At 46.7% G+C, this 16,747-nt stretch overlaps 1 protein-coding gene across 1 annotated transcript; it reads left to right on the top strand.

The window, feature by feature from the left end:
* Positions 1-500: 500 nt before the first annotated feature.
* On the top strand, positions 501-13,251 carry VPS51 (VPS51 subunit of GARP complex). The gene is made up of 10 exons (XM_060252877.1): positions 501-813; positions 2,031-2,160; positions 2,812-2,958; positions 3,699-3,918; positions 4,390-5,143; positions 6,419-6,634; positions 8,403-8,621; positions 9,642-9,763; positions 10,096-10,183; positions 12,134-13,251. Exons 1-10 carry the CDS (start codon positions 625-627, stop codon positions 12,392-12,394), a joined length of 2,346 nt encoding a protein of 781 aa, XP_060108860.1. The 5' UTR covers positions 501-624; the 3' UTR covers positions 12,395-13,251.
* The last annotated feature ends 3,496 nt before the right edge of the window (positions 13,252-16,747 follow it).

The following is a 16,747-nucleotide window of genomic DNA, read 5'->3' as shown; positions in this document are numbered from 1 at the left end:
CACCCTGTGTGGACTGGCCAGAAAAAACAGCAAAGGCAACAATCGTCAGAACTCCAATTTTCATTATTTTGCTTACTAGTTCACTACCCTCTCTCTATATATGTAGGACTGCTAATTCCATCCCACACTGTTGTCTCATGAAGTGTGCTTTTCGCACACGAAAGCTTACAGTGTGAATAAAACTTTGTCGGTCTTATAGGTGCTACTGGCCTCGAGCTTTGTTCTATCCCCAGCATATTGGGGGGCGGGGGGGACTGTATTTGTAGGAAGAACGTTAGTCTTGCTTACTGTCGCTTTGCCGGAAGTGAAAGGATGGGTCAGAAGGTGGGTGGTTGCTATAGAAATAGAACTCTCCGAAGTGAATTCCCAACAATTTCCTGTTTATTCCCGGAAGTGTTTTTAATAAAGCAGGGAGCCTTTGGGGATTAGTTTCCGTAGAGAGGAGGGTTTCAACAAAACTTTTTCCCCGGAAGTGAATTCTGACAGCGAAAGTTTTTTTTCAACACTTTGTTTCCGGAAGTTGCATTCGGCGCTGTGTCCTTAATACATCCCGCTATTATTATTGCTCTTGTCTTTTCCAGAGCGGATTGGAGGCGGTTTTGGGCTGTACCCGCACCCAGTCTGATGGCGGCTTCTCCGGCCGAGCGTGGCCCTGAGCCGCCGGGCGGGAAGCGTCGGCCACACGGGATGCTGAAGCTCTACTACGGGCTCCCGGACCCCTCGGGAGAGACCCTGGGCTCGGCCAGAGGGGAGCTCGGGGGCCCCACGGACATCAACGGGCCTCACTTCGACCCGGAAGTCTTCCTCACTAAGGTGATTTTCAGGACTCCGCCCCTTAGCAACAAGCCTCTTTCACACAGCAACCGCCCCCTCAAATGCCCTGTCTTCTGGATTCTGCCTAAAGTGCTCAGTGCCCCAAATGATCTTTAAAAAGACAGGTGCCTTACTCTTCATGCAGGTTAGGGAAGGAGTAATAGGAAAGAGGATAGTTACTCAGAGCCAGTTTGGTGTAATAGTTAAGTGCATGGACTCTTATCTGGAAGAACTGGGTTTGATTCCCCACTCCTCCACATACACCAGCTAATGTGACCTTGGGTCAACCACAAGTTCTCTCAAAGCTGTTCTGCTCAAAAGCAGTTCTGAGAGACCTCTCTCAGCCCCACCTACCTCACAGGGTGTCTGTTGTGGGGAGGGGAAGGGAAAGGAGATTGTAAACCACTCTGAGACTCCTTTGGGTAGCGAAGGGCGGGGTATAAATTAAATCTCTGCTTGAGGGAGAAGTGTTGAGACTAGGTTTATCTGATTTGGTTTTGGAAATACCGGGAGATTTGCGGGGTGGAGCCTGAGGAAGGCATGGTTGGGAAAGGGAAGGACTTCTTTGGAGTGTAATACCATAGAGTCTGCATTCTGAAGTGGCCATTTTCTTCAGGGGAACTAATCACTGTCACTTAGAGATCAGTTGTAATCCCAGGAGATCTCCAACCACCACCTGGCAAACCTGGCTGGGACCCCTTGCTTTTGCAAGAAAACTGAACTTGCTCCCAATGTTTCAAGAAATTATCACTATACAGTTGCTTTAAACCATTTCTGTAACCTATCTTCAGTCTTAATTAGTATAGTTTTAATTGATACAGTCGAATAGGAGAATGAAAACCAGAACAAAAATATGTCAGAGCAGTCAGGGGAGCTGACTGGTAGAGCACCTCCTTGGCATGCAGAAGGTCCCAGGTTCAATCCTTGACATTTCCAGTTAAAAGGACCAGGCAGCAACTGATGTAAAAGACCTCTGCCCAAGACCCTGGAGAGCTGCTACTAGTCTGAATTGACAATACCAGCCTTGATGTCTAGCAGTCTCATAGGAGGTCAAGCAAATGCTTATCTCATTAAAGGGTCTCAGTTTGCAGGGTGGTCCAAACCTTTGTCTGAGTCCCTGGACATTCCATATATATGAAACTGCATTATACTATTTAGGAGCAAAGGATGTCGGGCCAAATGAGGCCTGCTACTTACTCCTCTGTTCTGTGCACCAGCTGCGGAAAGAGTGCCCCCTGGCTCAGCTGATGGACTGTGAGACTGACATGGTGAAGCAGATCCGAGCCCTGGACAGCGATATGCAGACACTGGTCTATGAGAATTACAACAAGTTCATTTCCGCCACAGGTACTGAGGGGACTTGGGCACCTGAGCCCTCCTGCCTTGGTGTAGTCTGGTGAGATGTGGTTGGGCTGCTGCTAGGGGTTGATTTCTTTAATAACCCTGAAAGAGATCTATCTGTTTTTCTTCCCCATTTTTTTTTTTTAGTTCCTAAGTTTGTATAGAAAGACCCCAGTTGGGTCAGTCTCAAAGTCCCACCTAATTCAGCATAACACTTTCGTCAGTGGCCAAGCTGGTTCTTCAACAAAGCCCACAAGCAGAGCCTGAATTCAACAGCTTTACCCTGCTGCATGCCTTTCAGTTACTGCTAGTCCATGGCACACTGCCTCTGAGCCTGGAGGTTTAGTTTGTCTGTTATGGCTAATAGTTATCGGTAGACTTTTTCTCCATTAATTTCTCTGATCTTCCTTTAAGGTCAAGTAAGCCAGTGGCCATGACCTCATTTTATAACAGCACATTTTATAACAGTTTATAAAGTCCTTTATGTCTATTACTATATTTAGCTTTCTAGTCAGGTACAGAAGATCCCATTTTAAAGACAGGGACCAGATGCAGATAGAGGTTTGGCTGGCCCATGGCAATGTACAGGGAGCCCACCAGCTCTGAAGTATGTGCCCGTTTGGAGCCTGAATCCCTCCCGTTTTGTCTGCTGTTCAGACACAATCCGCAAGATGAAAAACGACTTCAAAAAGATGGAGGATGAGATGGACTGCTTGGCAGCCAACATGGCTGTGATCACAGAGTTCAGTGCCAGCATCAGCAGCACCTTACAGGATCAGCACGAGCAGATCACCAAGCTGTCAGGTAGGAATGGTGTTTTTTTGGTGGCCACTGTTGGGGAAGGAGAGCACAAGGTCCTTGGTTCTGCTACAGGGCTTGTGTGGGTGAGGCAGGAGTGGCTAAGACCTTGGAGAGAAGCCTATTGGCTGCAAATGGACATCTATGAGCAGAGGAGCTCTTCAGCTGCTGGGATTTAAAGATGGACCAGAGACCCTAAATCCTACAATACAGAATAAATTATTTGAATTAGACACATGGGCATACTTTCAATTAGTATTCATTCAGTGCATTTTTATTTTTATTTTCTTCCCTCATAATGGACATAGATGGGGGTTTTCAGGAAAGTCTCCCTTTCAAGCATGTGCCCTGGTGCAAGCCATGTATTTCTTAGTACCTTCTGCTTTGAAACACAGTTGTTTTTGCCTTTTTGTTGATAGCTTCTTACAGAATCATTGGCTTGCTGTAAAGTGTGGCTTGCAGATCTGGAGCCTGCCTTGGGAACACACACTCTGTTACCTTCCCTTTCAGTTGCTATTACCTGTGGTTTTTCCAAGAACCATGTTCAGGACATTGCAGTTGTTGCAGTGTTCCTGAGGCTGTGCAGGCATGAACTTGACCCAGTATTTTGATTGGGAGGTCATTGAAAACCTCATTTAGAAGCAGCAGAGAACAGACAGATAGGGCAAGATGTAGATCAGGAGAGAATTCTCATCATGGCCATGGCTGTGCTCTGATCTGACCGCTCTCCTCTCTTCTCTCACCAGGTGTGCACGCACTCCTGCGCAAGCTGCAGTTCCTTTTCGAGCTGCCTGCCCGCCTGACTAAGTGCGTGGAGCTTGAAGCCTATGCACAGGCTGTTCGCTACTACAGCAAAGCTCGCTCCATCCTCCACCAGTACCAGCACATGCCCTCCTTCCAAGGCATCCAGGATGACTGCCAGAAGATCATGGCTGACCTAGCTCAGAAGCTGCGTGAGAAGTTCAGGTAAGCAATGACATTGGACAGTAGGCATCAGGGTCCTCTTTGCAGGGAGTCCGTGTGGTTAACAGTCGTAGACAGGACTGTGTTATTGGGTTTGGCCATTTAAAGTGGTAGAATCTCTGAGCCAGTATGTAACCTGCCAAAATACTTATTTCTGGAAATCAAGAGACTTTAAACTCAAGAGGCAGACCCCAAATGACCTCTGTGTTCAGACGTTAGTATGCCACTAAACGGGAGCCACTGGGGAAAGCAATAAGGAAGGGTCACTGCCATCATACCCTACTTGAGGACTTGTCTGCCAGGCAATGGGTGGAATCAGGAAGCTGGACACCTTCCCCAAAGGAATCTTGGGGATTGTAGTCTGCTCAGAGCCCTTTACAGAACTACTGTTCCCAGGGTTCTGTGTGGAGAGAGTGCAACTACTAAATCCACTGTAGCAGAGATGGGCTGTAAGAGTTCATTCTTTTTCCTCAGGGATGGGGGTTCCGGTGCCAAGGACTTAGCTGAGTGCGTGGAGCTTCTGCTGCAACTGGGTGAGCCGGCTGAGGAGCTATGTGACGAATTCCTCTCTCATGCCCGCTCTCGTCTAGAGGCTGAACTTCAGGCCCTGGAGGCCGAGCTGGGGGAGGGGCAGCCGCAGAGTATCTCTGGTCCGACCACTGACATCCTCGAATTCACCGACCGTGGCTGCAACAGCTTTGTCAGCAACATGTGCTTGGTGATCGCCTCATACCAGGAGCTGTTTGTCAGCCGGGAGGGCACTGAAGGGATTGCCCGCATGGCCCGTGACAAGCTGGTGACCTTTGTGGATGGCCTGATGGAGCGCTACTTTGCCCTGGTGGAGCGGCGCATCCAGCTGGAGAGGGGTGTGGGGGACAACTCACTGCTGGTGCGGGCCCTGGACCGCTTCCACCGGCGCCTGCAGGCCTTAGCCAAACTCTTACCAGCCTCTCGGGCAGCAGCTGAAGGCACAGAGATTGTGGTGCGCGCAGCCAAGGAGCGCATCCGTCAGTACCTCCAGGCCCTGCAGAGCTTCTACATGGATTGCCTGACAGACGTGCGCCAGTCACTGGCAGCCCCCCGTCTCATGGGCAAGGACAGCCCCAACTTGGCAGAACTCCTGAGCACCATCTCGGCTTCCATCCTGAACCAGATCAAGTCAGTGCTCACCTACGTTCATCTCTTCACTGCCAAGGACATCACTTTCTCCAACAAGCCTTATTTCAAGGTAAAACAAATTTAAAAGTATTTTCTTATAGTGTATTTAGTTTTGCAGTGGCCCAGAGAAACCCAAGATAGGCAATGTTAAATTAAAATTGTTGTTAGCCAACCTGAGCCTGTTAGGGGAGGGCAGGATATAAATGCAATAAAATAAAATGAAATATTCGTATGTTAATATACATGCTTTCTGGATTTCATTTTGACCTTCCCAAATAGAAAAGGCCAGCCTCTAATAAGTGCTGCCCCTTTTAGGGGAGGGGCCAAGGCTCAGTGAAACACCTCCCTTAGGACAGAGTTCTGTGATTCTGGGGCAACTGCTTCAGGAAAGCCACCTCTGCCTCACCTAACAAGGGCCAGGTGTGCCAAACATCAGCCAGTTCAGCTTACAGTAGAAACAGGCGCCTGGACGTCCAAAGGCTCAACCTGTCTGCAGAGGCTTCCTGTTGGTCCCTCAGTGTTTAGGACTCTCTTTTGTGATTCATCTGCTTTGTCATTAATCAGGTCTGCAAGAACTCTTCAGACTTCTCTTTCTCAATGTGAACAACATCTAAAGACTTTACAGGGAGCCTCTCATTAAGCCTCTTGTCGGCTTGTCCCTTTGCATGAGCCAAGGCAAGGAGGAGGTGCATAGTATATTAAGGCGTGGGGCCATGTGGTTCAGTGGAAGAGCCTCTGCTTTGTATGCAGAGGGTCCCAGGTTCAATTCTCAGAACCTCCAGTTAAAATAAAAACAAAACACAACAGGTGAGGTATCTCAGCCTGAGACCTTGAAGAGCCACTGCCAGTCTGAGTAGACAGTTCGAACCTTGGCCTGGTTCAGGATAAGGGAGGTCCATGTGTGTTCAGGTACATAATAAGGAAGAAATAATGCTAGAGCCTGTCTTCCCTGTTCACAGTGGGTTGGAGACAGTTGAAGAGCCTTGCTTCTTGACACAGCTCAGGCGGGAGCAAGACAGTGGCCCCCATCAGCCCTTGCTGAGAGCCAGTTTGGTGTAGTGGTTACAAGCAGTGGACTCTAATCTGGGAGAACTGGATTTGATTCCCCCCTCCTCCACTTGCAGCCAGCTGGGTGACTTTGGGTCAGTCACAGTTCTTTCAGAACTCTTGACTCCACTTGCCCCACTGGGTGTCTGTTGTGGGGAGAGGAAGGGAAGAAGATTGTAAGCCACTCTGAGATGCTGAGTGAAGGGCGGGGTGTTCTTCTTGTTGTTCAATTAACCATGAGCAGCTTTTAGGCTATCTGTATTCACTTCATCAACTGGCCTTCACCTCATGCTCCTAGGGAGAATTCTGCAGCCAAGGTGTCCGCGAAGGCCTTATTGTCAGCTTCATCAAGTCAATCTGTCAGACGGCGCGGCAGTTCTGTGAAAGTGCAGGGGACAAGGGTGGGTCTACACCCCCTGCACTGCTGCTACTCCTCTCCCGCCTCTGCCTGGACTATGAGACCTCCACTATCAGCTACATCCTCACACTGACTGATGAGCAATTCTTAGTGCAGGTATTCTTACCCCCCCCCCCTTTATTCACTAAATTCGTTTACCACCTTTCAGAATTTTAAATGTGTGGGAGGGAGGTTGTTGGATAAGTTGTCCCAGAGCAGGGAGGGTGTAACTCATAAATCAGCATATGCCAGGGAAGGCTCTTTCTATTTCCTTCTGCTCAGAACTGGGTTCTTTGTGATCATGGCTTATCTATGCCATGATTCCACAGGTATGCGGGTTGAGAATGTTGCTTAAAAATGTTTCTAAAGTTCTGCCTGAAAATAATTTAGGTAATGCATGGTAAACTCAGATGTTGGGTTGCATAAGATTTTCTGTGCTTAGGAATGAGATTTCAGGGGCACGTTTTAGCTGCAGAAAATTTGCTTTTTTGAGCAGAATTTTATACTGCCAGTGTTTATGTCAGCAGCTTGTTCATTCTGCAGTCCCAAAAATAGTTTCAGATTTGTCCTGCAGAAAGATGCTCTGTGTTCTTTTACTGGCAGCACCAAAAATTGTTGAATGTCCCCCTTGGAGGCTTGTTTGTCTCTTTCTCTGATGGTCACATTTAGGAGGTTAACATTTTACTGGCTCAGATTAAAGTACTGATATTCCTTTTTGTTGGCTTACTTTCTTTTATAATTGTATGGTTTCAGAGAATTTAGAAGTCACTTTGCGAACTGTTTGCCAAGTCAAAAAAGTGGGGTTAAATATTTTGAACAGATAAAATCAAGTCAGCAAGCTGCTAGCTCATGTAACCCTTAACTATCTAGCCTTTCCAGCCAGTACAAAAGGTGAGAGTGATCCCTTTTATTCTTATCACCAAGATATTTGGTCTTGGCTATTTTGGAGTGGAAAGTCCTCCATCACTACACCCACTGAAAGAGAAGTGCACAATTTAATTAGCCATTGAGTAAAATTTCTTGATGAAGGGGTGTCAGACTCATTTGTTATGAGGGACGGATCTGACATAAATGAGACTTTGTCGGGCCGGGCCATGTATGTACCTATTTAAGACTAGGTAGTAGAGATGTAAACTTCATAAAGGACATTGACAAACACAAAGATTTTTTTTTAAAACTTGCCTAAAACATTAGTATTTGTTGGTCTTAAAGGTGCTTTCTTTGTATTTCTCCCATGGGATCCAGGGAACTGGGCAAAGGAAGAGGAGGGGGAGGAGCCCCCTCTTTCCTTCCTTCCCCAGGAGATTAGGAGGGGGAGGAGCCTCAGCCAGTAGAAGGAAGAAAAGCTTGGCTCAGTGGCCCTGCTGTGCAATTGAGAGAGCCTGGCAAAGCAAGCTATTCCTCCTCCCTTCCGCCCCAAGGAGGAGCCTCAGCCAATGGAGAAAATAGAGGTTTTGCTCTATAGCTCCTGTGCAATTGAGCAAGTCTTGCAAAGCAAGCTGTTATGCAGAAGGAAGCAAGAGGGAGGGAGAAGGAAGCAACTGTCGGGCTGCATGTTTGACACCCCTGCTTTAGTGGGTGGATGTAACAGCTGCAAATGTACACAGAGTTCTTCTATTTTAATTGTATTTACTTTGTTGTCTGCCTTTCTCACTGAGAGTCAAAGTGGATTATAGGATATAAGCCAATGCAGACAGGCAGCGCAGCATAAGGCAACCAGTACAATAGGATTACAGAATTAGACAACAGTGCAGACAACACAGTGTCTAAAAGTATAAGCACTACATAAGATGGCTTACAAGGTATAAGGCCTTGCAATAAAAGCAAGTGCCATACACCTGCATATTTGATGGGGGATTTTGTGCTTCTCCTTCACCCTCCCCAGGACCACTCCCCTGTGACCCCAGTGACGGGGCTGTGTGCTGAAGCCCGTGAAGCTGCCCAGAAGCTGCTGAACCATTACGTCAAGGTGCAAGGCCTGATCATCTCGCAGATGCTGCGCAAGAGCGTGGAGACCCGTGACTGGATCACAACCATTGAGCCACGCAACGTCCGTGCCGTCATGAAGCGTGTGGTTGAGGATGCCACCTCCATCGATGTGCAGGTGAAGGGGGGGGCTGGGCTTTATTCATCACCTCTGCCCAAAAGCCTGTTTACAACATCAGGGAGAAAGTGGTTAAGAACATAAGAGAACATAAGAGAAGCCATGTTGGATCAGGCCAATGGCCCATCCAGTCCAACACTCTGTGTCACACAGTGGCCAAAAATTTATATATATATATATACACACACACGCGCGTGCGCTGTGGCTAATAGCCACTGATGGACCCCTGCTCCATATTTTTATCTAACCCCCTCTTGAAGGTGGCTATGCTTGTGGCCGCCACCACTTCCTGTGGCAGTGAATTCCACATGTCAATCACCCTTTGGGTGAAGAAGTACTTCCTTTTATCCGTTTTAACCTGTCTGCTCAGCAATTTCATCGAAGTTGTTCTCTTGTTCCTATAGTGGTAGAAGTGGGAAGAGGTGGGCTATGAAGGAGTCCCACTTGTTTCACCCTCTGGGTGCCTCTGAGCTTGAGATGTAACATTACCAGAAAGTTTGGACAGCAGAAGGCACGCAACTGTTAGGAAGCCATTAACGTCCTGTATGCTTCTCTCATAAGATTAGGTATCCTTTTAGGTGCAAAAATGCCTCTTGGATTTAAGAGCATATATGTCTACAGCATGTCCACCATGTCTTTAAAAGCATTTCACACATTTGAAAAAAAGAAAATATTTCATAGGGGTTTTTTTCCAGTGCTTCCCAAAATTTCCTATTTTTGCATTGGAAAAATTGGGGGGGGGGAAGCTTTAAGGGAAAAATGTTGGTTCCCCCCCAAAAAAAATTTTCCCAGTTTTTCCCCCCCCAGGCCTTAACATCTCTACAGTGAGCTTGTGCAAAGTTTGTGCACTTGCCACTAAGTAGCCACATCCAGTCTCTGAGATCAGGAAGCTATGCTTTCAGGAAGCCTCATCAAGACCCAGCAGGGCTTGTTTCAGAGACCTGATGCAGTCAGATGCTAGTCTGCCTCCACTTTATTGACTCCCTTCTCCCATCTCCCAAATGTTGCCTCCCATCTCAGGTTGGGCTTCTGTATGAAGAAGGGGTGCGTAAAGCACAGAGCAGCGACTCCAGCAAAAGAACCTTTTCAGTGTACAGCAGCTCCCGGCAGCAGAGTCGCTATGCGCCCAGCTACACGCCCAGGTGAGCAGGGCAGGTGGGAGTTCTCTGACCTTCCTTGTATGTGTTGGATGCCAGGAGGGGAGTCCCCACTTCATCAACTTAGATTGGGCCTACAGCTATTGGGTCTTTCTCCCTAGATCTACCTTCATCTCCAGCCATTTTACATGTTCTAAATTAATTCTGGAACACTGTGTAAGAGTAGACACCAGAGGTATTTAAATACAATTGTCCACATGCCTTGCCTTTACCAAGAGTCTCTTTGCTTGGTCACCTGGAGATGATCCTTTGCTCTCTCTAAGCAACTCAGTGAATGACTGTTAGATAAATTCATTCTTTCTGTTCCTGTCCCCAAGTGCCCCCATGGATACCAACCTGCTGAGTAATATCCAGAAGCTGTTCTCCGAGCGCATCGATATCTTCAGCCCTGTGGAGTTCAACAAGGTGAGGGTGCTGCCAGGGCACATCTGCCTTGAGCTCATTTTATTCTTAGTTTGTACAGTCCAGGAATATTAACACACCCAGATGGGGCTTCTCTGCAGGGGCATAAAGAGTTATCTGTTAAGGGAGGAAGGAGCAGGGCCAGTCCTGCCTGAAGCCAATAGATGTTGGAGTGTCCTTAAAATCTACTCCCTCCTTTATCTCCCGTGGGAACTGGCTAGACTGAGAGGGAGTGTGATTGGCCCAAAGTCACCCATGTGCTTCCATATCAGAGTGGGGATGAACTATGTAGTGACTGAAAGACTAGCAGATTCATTGTAGCATCACTTTTCATGGGTACACTTCATCAGATGCAAACATTGCATTGTCAGTTGGCAGATGCAGAGTGCAATTCTAAGGATGCTTTCCTGGAAATAATTTTGTTGCACTACCAAGCAGAACTACCCTTTATTCTCTCTGCTCTTCTCCTGAGCCAGACCTGAGCTCTCACTGCTCCCTCCATGAGGCAGAACTCACCTGCTGCTGTGTTTCCCTCCAAAATCTGAAACAAAGGTGATTGGGTGCTGAAGCAGCACTCCCAAGCAAGTGTCTGTTTTCCCCTTCAGTGGCGGGGCAGCCTTCTGTCCAATAGATGTTGGAGTGTCCTTAAAATATTTGTTTCAAATCTACAGTAAGGTGAAATTTTATTTGTATCCCGCCCTCCCCGCCAAGGCAGGCTCAGGGCGGCTAACAACATCTTATACAATACAATAATAAGTGTAAAAACTTTAAATTTAACAATAAAACTTAAATTTAACATCATAAAAACCCGTTAATGTATTTAAAAGTAATCACCATTGAACACTTGAGTAGGATTCTGAAAAGGCTTCTTAGGATTGTTCTCATAGTTGACTTAGGCAATGGCAGGCCTTTTTTTGTAGCAGGAACTCCTTTGCATATTAGGCCACACACCCCAATGTAGCCAATCCTCCAAGAGCTGACAGGGCTCTTAGCGCAGGGCCTGCTGTAAGCTCCAGGAGGATTAGCTACATCAGGGGTGTGTGGCTTAATATGCAAAGGAGTTCCTGCTACAAAAAAAAGCCCTGGGCAGTGGTGTTCAACCTTTCCGGACTCAGTAACCATGTTTGACTTCAGGAAGCGCATGGGACCCCATAAGCTGCAAGGACACAGCAGAATGTCACAATGTCATGTGACAGCCAGGGGAGCAGCCAGAATGTCATGTGACAGCCAGGGGAGCAGCCAGAGTCTCTGGACCCGCCTGTGTTACAGAGAAGCCTTCTCCAGTGCTGAGTGACCTGGCCTTGCCATCCTGCTGCTCCTCCTCCTCCTCTCTGCAATGAGAGGTAGGAGGTGTGGAACCTTTATTGTCTCTCCATGTGCAGATCCTTCCAAAACAAGGTTGCTAACCTCCAGGTGAAGTTCTCCTGGAATTACAGCTGATCTCCCGATGACAGAGATCAGTTCCTCTGCAGAAATTGGGAGCTTTAGAGGTTGACTCCATGCCATCATATCCGCATTAAGTCCCCTCCACTCCTTAAGCCCTGCCCTCCCAGGTCTCCATCCCCAGGTCTCTAGGAATTTCCCGACCCAGAATTGGCAACCTTGTTCCAAAAAGTGGTGGAAAATGCAGCTCTGGGTGGGTTTGCAATCAGATGAGGACCACTCAACTAACAAATTGTCACTGTTATGAATAGTCACTGTGGGTGCTTACCTTGAATGGACTCAAGCTTTATAGAAATACACCTCTTGTATCGTGTGTCTTTTTTCCTCTGTAGCCATGTATGTGTATGTTAGCTGTTGACTGAAGAGACAATTCATGCAATTTATGAACTGGCTTTAGTCCATAAAAGTCTCCACCACAATAAAACTAAGTATTTAAGGTGCCACAGGAAATGTTGGAAGTTTCACAAATCAGCTTGTACATTTCACCTCTGCCTGTCGGCTTTCATCCAGGTCTCTGTGCTGACTGGCATCATCAAGATCAGCCTGAAGACGTTTTTAGAGTGTGTCCGTTTGCGCACTTTTGGTCGCTTCGGCCTGCAGCAGATCCAAGTAGACTGTTACTACCTGCAACTTTACCTGTGGCGCTTTGTTTCTGATGAGAACCTGGTGCATTTCTTGCTGGACGAGATTGTAGGCAGCACAGCTCACCGCTGTCTGGACCCTGTACCCATGGAACAGAGTGTGATCGAGGTCATTTGTGAGCGTGGATAGTGTGGGTGCCACATTGGGCACGCATGTGCACATACTTTTAGGTATGCACAGGAGAAGTGGAGAAATGCCTTGAAAGCCTGCTGCAGTTGTGAAACTTGCTTCCAGACTTCAAAACCTGGCAATTAAGTGTGACTAAAGAAATGACTTAATCCGATTGTGTCTTCGATATTCACACACCACACCCACACTTATTTCCATTGCAACAAGGCATCTTGGATTAAATAAAACCATGTCACTGGATTAAATAAAACCATGTCAGTTAAAAACACATTCTTAGGGGTTTTATTATGTTTCTTCTGCTGTGATTCAGCTTTTCAGATGGCTTTATAATAGTGTTTCCAAACCCCCAGTGGAGGTGAGGAATCCCCCACCCCAGGTCCATTGCGTACCACTGTTCCAAGTGGCAGTAGGATACATTTTTAATGTGTCCTTGTGTTCCTTCTTTATAGGAAGCAACAAAGGTAGCTCTATGGTTTTGCTATAAAGTTTCTGGCAGTTCCTAGAGCTACATTTATCACTTCCTATAAACAATTTCCAGTAAGTGCACAAGTGCAATTTTTGCTCCTACAACATTGTATCCCTCATACAACCCTATTTTATAATTATGATGATGTTTTGTGGGAGGAAATGAAATTGCTGGACTGAAGACCAAGCTTGCATCTGACTGGAAGCTACAGCTAATCCTATGTCTCTGATAAGTGCATGTATATGATACCTTTGTGTCTTACATTGCATTTTAAAAGCTGTTAAAATGATACAAAAATCTTGTGAAACCTTTAAAAATGAAGTTTTTGAATCATAGCTTTAAAAACCTGAATAATGAATAAACTGCCAAGCAGTTAAGATCTTCTACAGAGGAACTCCTTTATGTGTTCTGCCTTCAGAAATGGACCTTCTTGGTGGTGGCACCTTAGCTTTAGAATTCCATCCCCACAATGAGAGCCAATTTGGTGTAGTGGTTAAGTGTGTGGACTCTAGTCTGGGAGAATTAGGTTTGATTTCCCACTCCTCCACTTGCAGTGGCTGGAATGGCCTTAGGTCAGCCATAGCTCTCACAGAGCTGTCCTTGAAAGGACAGATAAAAGAGGAAGAAGGAAGGGGGAGGAAGATAAAGGAGACTGTAAGACCAAGAGAGAGATCTTGGGGTCGTGGTAGATAACTCACTGAAAATGTCAAGACAGTGTGCGATTGCAATAACAAAGGCCAACGCCATGCTGGGAATTATTAAGAAGGGAATTTAAAACAAATCAGCCAGTATCATAATGCCCCTGTATAAATCGATGGTGCGGTCTCATTTGGAATACTGTGTGCAATTCTGGTCACCGCACCTCAAAAAGGATATTATAGCACTGGAAAAAGTGCAGAAAAGGGCAACTAGAATGATTACAGGTTTGGAACACTTTCCCTATGAAGAAAGGTTAAAACACTTGGGGCTCTTTAGCTTGGAGAAACGTCGACTGCGGGGTGACATGATAGAGGTTTACAAGATTATGCATGGGATGGAGAAGGTAGAGAAAGAAGTACTTTTCTCCCTTTCTCTCAATACAAGAACTCAAGGGCATTCAATGAAATTGCTGAGCAGTCGGGTTAGAATGGATAAAAGGAGGTACTTCTTCACCCAAAGGGTGACTAACATGTGGAATTCACTGCCACAGGAGGTGGTGGCAGCTACAAGCATAGCCAGCTTCAAGAGGGGGTTAGATAAAAATATGGAGAAGAGGTCCATCAGTGGCTATTAGCCACAGTGTGTGTGTGTGTGTGAATTTCTGGCCACTGTGTGATACAGAGTTTTGGACTGGATGGGCCATTGGCCTGATCCAACATGGCTTCTCTTATGTTCTTATTTATTTCCAGGCTGGAACTTCAAATGGACAGATGAGAACTGAAGAGGTGGGTAGAAATTACCTTTGGTGGCAGGCTACACTAGCAGAAATTTGGTTCTAGCATATCAGGAAATGTCCCTGTGCAAGCCTTGCAAACTTAAACATGAGCCTCACAAGCAATGACAATCCTTGACCTTTTCTGGTTACCCTTCCTAGGCACCAAGCCAAATCTGGAAAGTTTGACAGGCTCTCTCACTGTAGCCTGCTTCCTTCCATTATTTCTCTCCTCTCTAAACTGGCTTCCCTGCCACAGTGGTTTGTGTTCTCCCCCCCCCCGCCCTTGCATGTGATGTAATTCTCTCTAAATCTTGCACCACTGCCAAGGCTAGTGAAAGATCAGTGGTTGGGTAATGCCATAAGCGGAGCCCCTGTTGTGCCCTTTTGTGGTGGGAACAAACTGTCCTTTTTGGAGCTGGTGAGAACCACCGCAACCCATGGGGCAAGGGGAGAGGTGGATGTATATCTGCCTTGAGTATGCAAGCTACTGTTTAGCCAATGGGGGAAAGTCCCAGAAAAAGACTAGGAAATTAACAAGCCACCAGGATGGCTCCTTCTGGCACCTGAGCAGCACAAATATCTAGTTGGTCACCTATCTAGATCCTCTGTTTCAGCTTCAGACTTCACATAGTGCAGACAGCATGCACAGATATTCAAATAGGGTTGCCAATCCCCAGGTGGAGGCAGGGGATCCCCTGGTTTGGAGGCCCTCCCCTCGCTTCAGGAACATCAGAAAGTGCGGGGGAAATGTCTGCTGGGCACTCCATTATTCCCTATGGAGACTGATTCCCATGGGATATAATGGAAAATTGATCAGGGGGGGGCTGTTTTTTTGAGGTAGAGGCACCAAATTTGCAGCATAACATCTAGTACCTCTCCTCAAAGCACCCTCCAGGTTTCAAAATGATTGGACAATGGGGTCCAATTCAATGAGTCCCAAAAGAAGGTGCCCCTACCCCTACCCTGGCTCCACTCCCAAAGTCCCCAGATATTTCTTGAATTGGACTTGGCAACCCTATATTCAAATGCTGTGTACTCCCATGTAGGGCCCCCAGTCTAAGAGGGTAATTTTAAAAAAGGTGCTGGGGATAGCAGTGGTGCAGGCATCTTGGTCACAGGTCCTTGATGGTCATCAAAGTATGATGGTCCAGAGTGTCAGCTGTACTTTTATCGCCTGTCCCGATAAATCAGGCTCTCTGTGTGCTTCCTGTTTTTGATTAGGAGACAGAATGTCAGTTGCTAGCATTCTCTTTCCTCAGGCTTATTTCCACTTCCTGCAGCAGACCCCCTCATGTTATGTCTAAAAGTCGCCTATCCCTCAGGAGCAACATGTAGTGGAGATTGCAGGAATGGTCCTTTTAACTGATGGGAAATTTAGTTGGGATCCAATCCCTTGTCTCTAATGCACATGCATGTAACCATGCTTGTGATAATTAAGGCACAATGCAGCGAGTGATAGGTCATTACGCAGGCTTGTGGGGCTCATCTTGAACTCTAGAGAGCAGATTGTAGGAAAGTCACATTCTCCCCAGCAGGGCTGGCCCTAAACTGTTTGACACCGTAAGCAAGGCTAACTTCTACTGCCCCCCCCCACAGCACTGATAACTTCACTGAGTCACATGGGGGGCACCCAGTTGGGTGTCCCCAGAAGACTGGTGCCCTAGCCGGCCCTGCTCCCCAGCATACCTTTAACTTAAAAGGAAAAAAAATCCAGTCTGCTTCTTCACTCATTCTCACCCAGTTCTCTTTATTACCATTTACTTTACTTACTTCATTTTTACTCCACTTTTCTCTTCAATGAGGGCTTAAAGTGGCTATCGTAGTTCACCTCTCCTCCATTTTATCCTCACAGCAACCCTGTAATGTAGGCTAGGTTGAGACCGTGTGATTGGCTCAAGGTCTCCCTGCAAGGTTCCATGGCAGAGTAGGAAGTCAATCCTGGGTCTCCCAGATACTCATCCAGCTTTCTAACCACTATATGATGCTGCCACTCTACAGCCCCATGGCCATGTGACTTTTATTCATCTAGATCCCATAACACCCAGAATAGCCTTTTGAATGGTCAAAAAGAATCTCCCTTTCCTTTTTCACCAGCAGAGAAGCTGGTTGGATCCAACCCACCAGCTTTTTTAAAATAATGCAACATGGGATATTGCAGTCAATGGACCAGCAAGCATTGTAGAGAACTGACCCTTCCACTCTCTGTAACAGGCAAGAACTGGCAAAAACCATTAGAATGTGAAGAGGAATTTGCAAACGTGCCAATTTATTAGTTACATAGTGGTTGGCGTACAGGACCAGGAAGTGGGAGAGGTCAAATCCCTAGGAAGTTCACTGAACAACCTTGGGACAGTCACTTTCTCTCTAGCTTATCTCACAGAGTGTTGTGTGGGCAAAAAGAAAGAGAAGAGAATCATTAATGCTGCCCTGAACTCCTTGGAGAAAAAACAAGCTAATCTTGCGACAGACAGAA

This window comes from Heteronotia binoei, chromosome 1 (assembly GCF_032191835.1).
Source record: "Heteronotia binoei isolate CCM8104 ecotype False Entrance Well chromosome 1, APGP_CSIRO_Hbin_v1, whole genome shotgun sequence".
Classification (NCBI taxonomy): domain Eukaryota; kingdom Metazoa; phylum Chordata; class Lepidosauria; order Squamata; family Gekkonidae; genus Heteronotia; species Heteronotia binoei.
Note: the sequence above shows the minus strand (reverse complement) of the source record. Positions and strands in the feature narration are given on the sequence as shown.

Coding starts and splice junctions, on each gene's coding strand:
- VPS51 (XM_060252877.1), top strand. CDS start 625: ATGGCGGCTTCTCCGGCCGAGCGTGGCCCTGAGCCGCCGGGCGGGAAG. Junction 2,959..3,698: donor GCAGATCACCAAGCTGTCAG/GTAGGAATGGTG, acceptor TTCTCTCACCAG/GTGTGCACGCACTCCTGCGC. Junction 10,184..12,133: donor GCCCTGTGGAGTTCAACAAG/GTGAGGGTGCTG, acceptor GCTTTCATCCAG/GTCTCTGTGCTGACTGGCAT.